Source organism: Nipponia nippon, unplaced genomic scaffold (genome assembly GCF_047370975.1).
Source record: "Nipponia nippon isolate SJK-2023a ecotype South Korea unplaced genomic scaffold, ASM4737097v1 scaffold_4, whole genome shotgun sequence".
Lineage (NCBI taxonomy): Eukaryota > Metazoa > Chordata > Aves > Pelecaniformes > Threskiornithidae > Nipponia > Nipponia nippon.
Window position 1 is genome coordinate 19033656 of NW_028262358.1, and position 11357 is coordinate 19045012.

General features: G+C 39.1%; 1 protein-coding gene across 2 annotated transcripts in view; it reads right to left on the reverse strand.

The window, feature by feature from the left end:
* XDH (xanthine dehydrogenase) overlaps nt 1–9931 on the reverse strand; it is a 63558-nt gene extending 53627 nt beyond the window's left edge. Inside the window, exon 1 of one of the 2 annotated variants that reach the window (XM_087773447.1) lies at nt 9913–9931. Coding sequence is in view for 1 of the 2 variants with exons in the window: in XM_087773446.1 (XP_087629572.1) it covers nt 154–207 (54 nt within the window). In the remaining variant the exon portion in view is untranslated. Of the gene's footprint in view, nt 1–153; nt 407–9912 lie in introns of those variants that run through there. The other variant, XM_087773446.1, reaches the window with a different exon arrangement.
* Nucleotides 9932–11357: the final 1426 nt, after the last annotated feature.

An 11357-nucleotide genomic window follows, 5' to 3' on the forward strand; every position in this document is an offset into this window, starting at 1 on the left:
CAATAAATAGTCTTCACAATTTAACATTTAAAAGTCATGGCAATTGTGCTGGTATTAGAAAACTCAGAGGGGGGAAAAAAGATGACTAGAAAAAGAAATAAATCAAGCCACGATCCAGGAGCAAGCCGGACAGAAAGCTGGAATCTTCCTTACCTTTTTACCATTCACAAAGAAAACAAGTTCATCCCCTGTCGCGTTTGGAGCCATCCTGCACACCTTCCAAAATTCACTCAAAGAGGGCCACAGATCACCCTTCCGAGAGCAGCCCTACACCCACCCCACAGCAAAGTGAGCACCAGCGATACGACAAGTAATAGGAGTCTGCCTCAAGAATGTTTGACTTTACTTCTACATCAGTGCCCTGTGAAACCCCATATTATATAAGAGCCAACGAAGAGGCGTGCCAGCTGCGTTTGGTTGGTGCTTCTGCAGCAGTAATGACAGAAAAGGAGCTGGAACGAGCAGTGACCCGCCCCCTTTTATATAGCAATAGATCACAATTCAACTGCATTCCCTTTAGATTATACTGCCAGGCTTGGGGCACTCGGAGCGTGCCACTGCAACGGCTGCCAGGAATTCATTGTATTTTGCAATAGAACGCAATCTCCAGGGAAGGGGGGGGTGGGGGGGGTGGTTCTCCCAACTATCCCTCACTGAATATTGACAAGGAAAAGCTCTGTTTCCCTTGCTCTGTGCATAGCCTTCCACCTGACATTCACCATGCAGAGGTCTCTAATGAGAGCACCTGCTTATTTAAAAACTCCTCGATACATGCTCATCAGCTAGTAGACTGACTGCAAGACTATTTCAGTATTTTTCCTTAGCATTTTAAAGCTACAGTGTCCTCCACATACAAGGGCATAATTTAAACAGATATGTATTTGTCCAGATAAAAGCAATTCTAGAGAACTGAAACTCTCATCCAGCACCTCAAAAGAGGTGCTGAGCTAAGACCATAATGTTTTCACTGGGCTCTTAAAGCTTTTGGACTTACCTTTTTTGGCTTAATCCTCACATCCTGGATCTTAGGTGCATGTCGCCAGTGAAACACAGAGGAAAGCCAAATTTTCGAAGAATTTTTTTTCTTCCATTTCCTTGGCGGTGGTTTCTTCTGGTTTGTCCCTTACACAACCATACATTTTGCATTGTTTAAGTCTTCCTGTTTTTTCTCCCAAAGTTGTCACAGAATTGCCCACAGACCCCTAGATACGACATGCGTCGGTTTCATGAACAAAATATCTAAACCCCTAGTTCCAGCTTAAAATTCCTCCACAGGACAGCACGATTCCAAAGTCTTATGGAAGTTTCCTAGCACTATAGTTAATCCTGTCTGCTCCATTCTCATTTTTGTGATTTTGCTTTCCTTCCTCAGCATACCAGGCTTATTAGTTTCAATTACTTTTTTTGAGTTTCTTAAAATCCCCGGGAAAGCAGTACATCAAAGTCTCCCTTCCAGGAACCTCTCTGAACAATTCACAAAACAACAAAACCTAATTAAATTACCATTTTCAGTAACAGTCTTTCCTTCGATATTTTAGAAATGTCAGAGCACATACAATACATACAGTATTTTCACCAGCTTTTATCTTCTGACTCGTGTATTCTATTGCCCAGCCTATCTCCTAGAAAAGCTATTTTATAACAAGTGTCAAACATTGTCTCAGCGCTTCTTTACAGGCATTCAGTTTGCTGAAAGTACAGTTCACAGCAAACTTGTGCTTAACACCAGCTGCCTTCATCTATATTTGCAGTGAAGTTGTGCATAGCTGAACCAGTGCTGACACCTATTGTCTGGCACCTCCCACTTTGTAGAAGAAGAGTATTAGAAAAACGACACTTTTCTCCAAGAAATCTTCAGCTCTGTTGCTTTATATCTATGTGCAAATTTACATGAGCACTACAGTCACGTAGCAAGCATCAATCTCAAAATTAGTGTACACAAGCTTAGTACTCGTAAACAGTTTTGTAATATTTTAAATAACAATTATTACTCATAACCACAGGTAACATGTTACAGCAATCTTAAAGCAACTAGCCATTATAGCATTAACACCAAAATCAAACGTGCTTGGTTTCCTAATCTGTGTTTTCCATAATGCACAACGTTCTCTTTAGGCTTAAAGAACACCTGTAATCGTGTCATCTCATGTTTAAGGAATCGCACATACAAATTTTTGCCAAGCCTTGGCGATAGCCTTATAGTTAAACTATCCCTTTCTGCTAAATCAGTAAACAGCATCGTATGATATTCCATCATAATGTTTATTTTTGACCCATCAACCTACTATATGCGTAATATAAAAATAAAGGTAAATACATCCATGATAGTGACCTCTACATGTAGATGGCACAGTAATATAAAACTTCAGACCTTATCTCAACAGTGTCACTGCTCACACAATACCAAATTCATTCATTCTTTCACTACCCTGACGGGAAAATCTATTACTATACCCATTTCACAGGCAGAGAAGCAAGACACCTAGAACAGGCATTTTCCAAATCCTCTAAATAACTCTGGAGCATGAGAGCTTGTGCTATTTAAGTCCCTTAACCATTTTTAGAACATAAGAACATCTCCATTAGCATAGACTCCCTTAACCGAGCTAAAAATAAAACCTTCGGTCAATCAAACACAAATTGGTTATAAGACAAGGTATTCTGGCTTGCTGGTCAGTTAAAGTATAGGAGGTTTCACATTTTAGAAATCATCCCTTTGCCCATTCACAACTCAGAGATGGGTATGTTTTAGAAGTTCAAGATTCCCTGCAGTATCACTCCCTTATTAAAGGGCTCAGAAAGCAGTTGATATTAGTCAAGAATAATAATAATAAAAAAATCAGCTAGCTTTTCTTATTCTGACTGGTTAATCCTGCAGATCTGGCTGTTGCAATCATAATGATAATCTGTTCTGCAGATGATCATATGCATAGCTCAATACAGTGAAATTTATGGAAACGCCATTCCTGCCTAAGGAGTTTACCGCCAGAATTAGGTAAACGCATGAAAGTACAGCAACAAACCAATGCCAGAAGTAATAAAGGAAAAGTTTTAAAACAAAGGTGGGAAGGTTTGTTGCTTTCTTCTCATGTTCCTATTATGGGAAATGGGAGGGAACAAAGTACAGGCAGCTCTGAAGAGGATTCTGCAGAGGGATTTATAAGAAGCAGTTTGGTAAAGCAGGCAGTAAAGAAAACAAAGTCCCAAGTCAGTGCTTTAATGCAGTACTCCATATATCAAGCTTCCAGTGTTTTCACATTAACTGTGTGCCTGCTGCCCCTCTCTAATAGCTGGACTACTTCTACAAACTTACGAAGTATCCACATTGCTAAAACATGCAGACAGAATCTTTCAGCTAAAGTGGAAATGACTTGTTTGCTTTAGATCGGGAGATCGCTCTTCTGTTGGCACAGATATCCTTTCTGGGAGCACGCACTGGCACTCTTTTCAGGGATCTCAGGAGGTCTCCACCTGCTGAAATTAGGGTCAGCTATAAGGGTGTACCAGGTTAGTTAGAGCTTCACGCATCATATCCCTGACTTCTTAAAGATTCTTTTTCAGAGCATAAACTACTAGTGGTTGTGGTGGTTTGTTGTGAGTGTTCTTTGTACAAGTTTAAAAAACAAACAAACAACCCATACTGTATTGATTACAGACTGTGAATGTGAAGGCAGCATTGCCCAAGGATGTCTGTTCTCCCCGGCATCCCCTATTGACCACTCTTGAAGACAGGCTCCTGAAATAAGTGGACTTTTTATCTGACTGGATAGGGACATTCACACTTTATTGGCAAAGTCTCCCAAAACATCCTAAAGAAACACAATCTTTTCAGGATCCTAATACAGGCAGTAAACTTATTACTTTGCAATAACAAAAAAAAAATCCATAAAATTGCCACATGAATACAGAAGTAAGGTATTGCCTATTTTTTCAAAGACATTTCTCAGGGTAAAAAAAAAATCATAACTTTCATGCACTTTAGAGGTGCCTAAATTCCTTTCTGATTACAGATATAGGTTTGAAAAAGATCATGGTCACAAAGCAAATACAAATTGGATATCCTCACTGAGGTTTGTGAGTGGATACTAGCTCATTATTCATGAATCACTAATCATTCAGTGTTCAGCTTATAATTGTATGAATACCATCTAATTGTATGGATTCATTTCATGAATTATGATCTCTTTACCTGCATTTGAAGATGGGTGGAGTTTAATTATAGCTCTTTTCCTATTCCTACCACCTGGCTTCCTCTGACAGCAAGAAGAAAAGTTAGTTAATTCTGCCTTCTCTTGAGAAGTACTGGTTGTCACTAGTCTTCAGAACAATTAGCAAAGCAAGACTTTTCTTTTTTTCAATTAATTTGCAGTTTTTCTTTCATAACCTCGTTTCAGTGGACCAAACATAGGATATTTCAGATATCTGACCTGAAAAGCAACTTCTTTTCCAGCAGGCTTTTTAATGTGTTGCTTGTCTTCATCAGCATTGTCTTCAGCAGCAGCTAACTTGACATCTATCAGTTGTCTTTTACTTGCTTCCAGGGTATCATGAGAGAAAAATCTTCAGACACCTGTCCTGATAATCTAACTCAACAAAATCAGTAAGGTATTTTAATCTTTCTTCTTGGCCTTTCTTTCTATTTGTCTGCTGATATTCTAGGAGTATCTTTTGTATTTAGTCATTATAACTCTGTCCCAGGATGCACCAGAAGGAAGCAGGGTCCCCTTGCAGAGACTGGCTGCTATCTTGGTCACAGGTGGAAGCATTGTCTCCAGTGGGTGTTTCAAGGAGGAAGGCAGGGGGCAGCTGCAACAACCACATAGAGTTCTTCATTCTTCTGAACAGCTGCTAAAGCACCTCCTCTCTGGCATCAGATAATACCCTGATATTCCAAGATCCCTGAGCAGGCAAGTAGGAGCTTCTGGACCCATCTAAATAAGTAAAAGCTAGTTCCCATACCTACCTTGCATAGCACATGGCTAATTTACCACTGCTTTTCTTCACAGGAGACAGTCTCTACACAGAGGTCTGCCTCACTTTTCTTCTGCCCCCATGAAGGTATGGATGAATTTTCCCAGGAGGTCATTAAATCTAGTTTTCTTGTCTATACACCAGATGCAGTCTAGCATATGGCTGCTTGTCAAAAATCTGATACCAGCTATATGATGTAAATTTATATTCAATATACTGTCCTAAACCTGTCTGGGCATCTGCACAAGTCTTCTGGCTGCCCTGTGTATCTCATTGCTAATCACTTTCTCATTTTAAAATGCAGTATTTTGGTGGACAGTTTGTTCAAAAGACAAGAAAACCTCCACAGCTGCTTCTGCTAACAAAAGAGGCTTCTTGAATCAGCCTGACATTTGACTGTTCTGCCTAGGATGGATTTGTATGCCAAGAGCTTCCAAGCATTCTACAATTACTTAAGTTTGTCTAAGAAAAAGGACACCTCTCCTCACAGACCCTGCCTAAACAGACACCTGTACATCTTAGTACCTTGTACTAAGATTTTCTTCTGGCTCCCAACTAGACTGCACAAGTACAGCAAGTCAGTCCCCCAGAGAATTTCAGAAAAGCTTTGTTATCAGTATAATGCAGGAGAGCAGATGCCATCATCACTGGAACAGGCTAGTTGACTCACATTACAGCCATCATGGTCAGCTTGCATGCCCCAGACTGTCTTGATTTCTCCTCAAAACAAACTCATTCTAAATAATTTGTCATTAAGTAATAGTAACAGACAATAAACATCACACAGCAAAGAAAAAGCCCCACTGGAAAATCACGCACAGTGCTGGCTCAAGGGCAATTGCTATAAACTGAGCATGAATCATTTAAGGTGAAAATTAGAAAAGCCATGAACATTATAGCAATAACTTTGAAGAACACCCTTCCAAGAGAAGCAGTGCATGAAAGAAAGATTAACTGCTTTCAGAATGAACCTTGAACAGCCTACTAACTGGATAACATTATGCATATATTACAGATGTTGAAACTTAAATTACTTGAAGTCCTGTATTTCCTCTTTAATCCTACTTCATGTCCAAAAGACAGATTTCTTAAGTCATGTTCCTGATATCCTACAGTCTCAACCTGAAATAAAGACGACTTCATACTCCCAAAGTTATTTTATTAAGATTGGACAGGGAAGAAAGCTGACTGTACGTAGAAAGGCTGGAATGATACACATCTTAAACATGTCTATGAATCCCTGACTACTCAGAAGAGATATTCTTAATTACCTAGATTACTTTCAAACATAAGTACCTCATAGTCAGACTCACTGCTTTCAGTGATAGACTTTATGCTCAAGTATGGAGATTAAAAGGCATTGAACAGAAATCTTGCATCTTCATCATTCCTGAAGCTTTCCAATTCATGAAGAACAAGTTGCCTCCACTTTTCAAGAGTTGACTTGGAAACCAGTTAAAAAGAGAGGTTAATGTATTCCCTCCATTACAATTCATTCTGTATTTGCATGATGAACTTACAAATCCCAAATATTTCTGATCATTTACCATGATTGCCCTTTGTACCACCTGATGACAAATACGACAAAGTTTTCATCTCCCTTTTGAAATGGAGTGGCTTCCTTTTTTAATAAAACTGGTTTCCCCCCCACACACACTGGTATTTTGCATCCTGTATTATTTTATATCTGAATACAAAAGATAGAGCTGATAGTTTTCATGGGTTGGCAGGAGGTTACTTTGCAGAATTCAATCAGGCAAAATGATGTTGAGATATTTACCAACAAATGAACTACAGAGCTGTTGCAAGAAAATATCCAGCATGACTAATGCAGACACCTAACTAGAGCACAGATATACCTATACTTTCAGGAGAATGCTGCTGATGTATCTTGATGTAAACATGATTAACAACCTTGTTAAATTAAGATGACGAGATGGGCTTCAACCAAAAAGCTTGGAAAAATACTTGAGAAAAACGATGAAAGAGTAAGATAAAGATGTGTGTATATAGGAATTCTCAAAGCTGCTTTTCCCAGGACAAGGTAAGTGTGCCCTAATGGTTAACAAGGTTAGGACTGTAGAAATCAATAACAGGCTGCTAGTTGTTTTCTGTTCTGTCTATTACTAGCAATACAGGAATGTCCAACCACACCTCTGTCTGGTTTGTGCTGAGTAAACCCACAGTTTCTTTGCAATGATTTTTCAGTGATCCTTCCAGGAGCTAAATCAGATCTAGAGAAAGCATCTCAAGTTTAAGTGATCAGAGTAGCCAACATTACTCACTTTATTAAAGCTGACACAAAAAGCTTTTATTCCCTTGAATAAAGTATAAGCTATTCTGTGTAAACAAAAACACAGCAGAGTTGAATCCAGAATTTCAAATCCATCTCCCTTGAAGACTAAGGTGGTTCCAATGCTAAACTGGATTCCATACATAAAAGCTTTGACATTCCTGTTGCAGGAGAGTTGCAGCAGTGGTCCTATAATATTATTGGGTTTATTACCAAAAATAGAATACTTTCAATAAGAGGGAGAGATTTCAGCTTCTGTGCCACAAAGCTTGCAATCTAAAACAAAAGCCTCTGAAGAAGAAAAAAAAAAAATAGGCTAAGAGCCCAGAGGAAAGACCTAGTTCTTTTCTCATTATTTTTATGATGGTGATTACTGCAGCAGATAATAGCTTTTAGGAGGAACTAGTGTGGAGCCTGTAACATGCAACCTACTGCATATTCCGTGTCTTACAGAATATTAAGCACAAAAATACAAATAGTAACCTGTACTGAGAGCCGAAATAACACAAGAACTGACAGGATTCTAGCATCATCGACACCGAGCCATTGGTATCAAATACCCAGATCCTAAGGAACTTCAATTGTCATCTGAATTAACCTCTTTTTTCCATCATCACATCATCCCATATCACAGCTGTGCATGGCAGAAGCAATTTTTTATCAGATCTTTATTTTAGTGAATTTATCTGTTGCACTGGTCAGCTAATATTTGCATGTGTTCATAGATTTTACTTTTTACATTTAATCCCCCTAGTCTGGAAGTTTATTGTCAGCCACTTTTACTGTGACAGTGAACAAAGATCAAGAACAAGGCTCCAGTTTGTTAATCTCGTTGCCAGTTCAAAGCACAGTCAGTCTCTGCTCCACCTCTTCCACTTTAGACAAAGCAGCTACAGACTAGGGGAAGAACGACAATCTAGCAGGACACCCATAAGATCAAGGAGTGGCAGCCAATTAGACACATGATTATTAGTTTAGAAACAGCAAAAAGTGATGGTAGACAGGCTTTCACTAGACTTTGTTCTGGAAGCTATATTTTATCATTTGAAGGCAGGGTCCATTTCTTATACTTGCCTCTTCCTTTGAGATGCAGACCTTAACCAAGCTAGCCTTCAAACCCCCACTTTGATCCATCTATTGGAGTCATGCATTGAGCAGTCTCCACTTTTCTATGAGCAGAACCAATATTTGGACAAAAAAAAAAAAGACATTCAGGTATTTTATATCTACCTTTTAGATTATTTAAACTGCGCAAAACCATCCTTTTAAAAGGAACACTCTTAGAAAACCAGATTTATTTTTTTTTTTTTTTTACACACCACACTTCTCATTTCTATGTGGATAAAGCAGCTGATTTCAGTTTGTCATCTTACAGAAGAAATTATTGCAGTACAGAAAAGTTACATGGCCTGACCAAACAGCAATGAAGCCAGGGTGAAATTTTCAAAAGTACTCAGTGCTGAGCTCCTTTCTCACTACACTCAGTGGGAGAGAAGTTAAATAAACATCAAATGCTTTCTGAATAATTCTGCCTAGTGAGAAACCACCCACTGTTTACACTGAGACCAGAATCTGAACCCAGAACCTATACCCTGTTGACTGAAACATAACATGTACATATCTTTACTTTGTTTACAGTTCCCAGCACTGACGCCCCAGCAAAAGGATGCAAAGTCAAAGTAAGATCAATTAAAACAAAGGTAAACACACTAGACTGTTTTCCCACATTGACCTGAAAGGCATGAAAGAAACATAAGCTTGAAGAACAATGCAAGTACTACTAATTTTCCTGGAAGAGTTTTGTTTTGTTTTCTGGAATAAGAAACAACTATGAAGTATCTTATTCCACAACGCATGATCCAGTGAATTTCCAAGAACAGGAGAGTTTAAGAGAGTTCAGAGCATATTCTGTTATCACAACTCCTAGGTGTCCATTGTATCTTATTTGGATAAAGATCTGTAGTGAGTACAGCCACTCAAGTAATGTTGCAGTCTCCTAAGATATAAACTGAATGGTTTGATTTACAGTTATTCACATCTCTTCCTTGTATCTCAGGAAAATCTCTTTAGAACAAGAAATGCTTTTTACATTAAAACCACTAATAAAAAACACATATAGATAAAATTGAGTACCACCAGTTTTGGGGCACCATTGACGACATCATTGATCGAGATATTTTTCCCACGCTTCAAGTTTCTCAGGTCTCCTAACCTGACCAGTGTTCATCTCAGCATTTCTTGTAATAAAAACATAATTGTCCCTGATCCCTCACCTACACTGACGTCAGAGGAAGTCTGGATGGAGAAAGATGACACAATGTTCAGGATAAACTAAAGGAAAAAAAAATTTAAGAACTTTCACGGTCAGGGTCTGCTGATCTGTGAAAGCCTGACTCAGCAGCGACTTTGCAAAAGGCAGGCACCTATTGGATGAGGAGAGGGAGCGGATCCCAGAGCTGGTCAGCTGGAGAGGTCAGCAGCGGGACCACGGGGAAGGTCAAGGGCCTGGCAGACAGTACCTGGGCCCTGTGCCCAGCGAGGGCAGGCAGGGATGGCCACCGGGGCACCAGCAGGGTAATTCTCTTGCCTGCCCTGTTCTGGTCACTCCACAGCCCTCAGCAGAACTCCAGCAGTGGGATATGGCTTACCGTCCACTGATGGCAGCTCCTCCAGGCTCAGACTTCGTGGAGACCAGCTTAAATGCAGCGAACCCTCTCATAAGCAGACATTAAAAGAAGAAAGAGGACCTGCAAAAAAATAAGACATCCAAATGCTTATATAAATAATGGTGAGCAAGTATATACATTATATTAAGCCTTCACGGATCTCCCTGCCCTTATTGCAGTCTGTGGCATGCCATCTAGGGGCTGTTCTTTACAACTTGAGATGGTCTCTGAACTGAACAGTCCAGGAGCACCCGCTATTTCCAGAAGGGCCATGAGATAGACATGTAAATAACATAACCACCAAAAGCTGAAAAGCCAGTAGCTAGAGAAAGGGAAGAACAGAGACACTTTTAAAGCAATTTTAAAAAAATTACAAGCACAGGAAAATTAAGGGGACAAATATGATACATTTGTTTCTCTGGAAAAAAAATCTCTAAATTTCATCTATCAGTTAAAAAGTCTTCTGGCCCTACCCAAACTCACAAGGCACAGTAGGATGGCTTCCTACCAGATTCAAATTCTCCTGCATTGCACAGGACACTTCAATAGCTGCCCTGACAAGCTATAAATAATTAACTTTATCCACGTTGTGCAAGCAACAGGGCAAGAGATTACAAAATCCATTTATGCAATTGAGACGTTACATTGGGACACCCAGAATACACCTCAGCAAGCTGATTGTCCTCTTCTAGTTTTTATACATAAGATGGAAAACATTGGGGAAAAAGCAGACATAGCATAAGTTAAATTTGATTTAAAATATGGAACTCCTAGGCTGGAAGAAAAGAAAAAATATTTTTAAAAATACTCATTGAGATTCTGTCATATAGCATTACCAATGTTGAACTTCAATAAAAAAACCACAAAAATAGTTGTTTATTCTATGTATTCCATTGTAAAAGCTGAAAGGGATCTGAAATCTGGCAATCAAGATAAACCAGGATAAGTAATCCATCTAATTTTTTTTCCTTCCCCCTTTCAGTTTATGTTCTGGCAAGAAGATGACAGTTTTGCTGCAGGCCTTTTATTTTTAAAAAGTCTTCACAAATCATTCCAGCAAATTTGTCTTGATGTATTGATAATGCAAGCTTCTGCAAGTGTTCCCCATGATGCAAAAAGTTTCCAAACAATTGTGACTGACTAATTACAGTTATGCATACTACTCAGTCATTTAAATATCATCATACAATTGATAGCATTCATTTTCTTGCCTGGAGAAGGCAAACTCTTGTTCACTATTGCTTGATGAGACTTTAACCCTCTTCACTGCCTCCCAATGAAAAAGTCAAGAGCAAATCCAGCATTTTTGTTGTAGCCTTTCAATATAGAGGATGTCTCAAGATCACTGCACACTCCAGAATTATTAAACTGCTGATCTGTTTTTCCCACATCTCACACACTATTTTAAATAAGCATCTTTAAGTTAC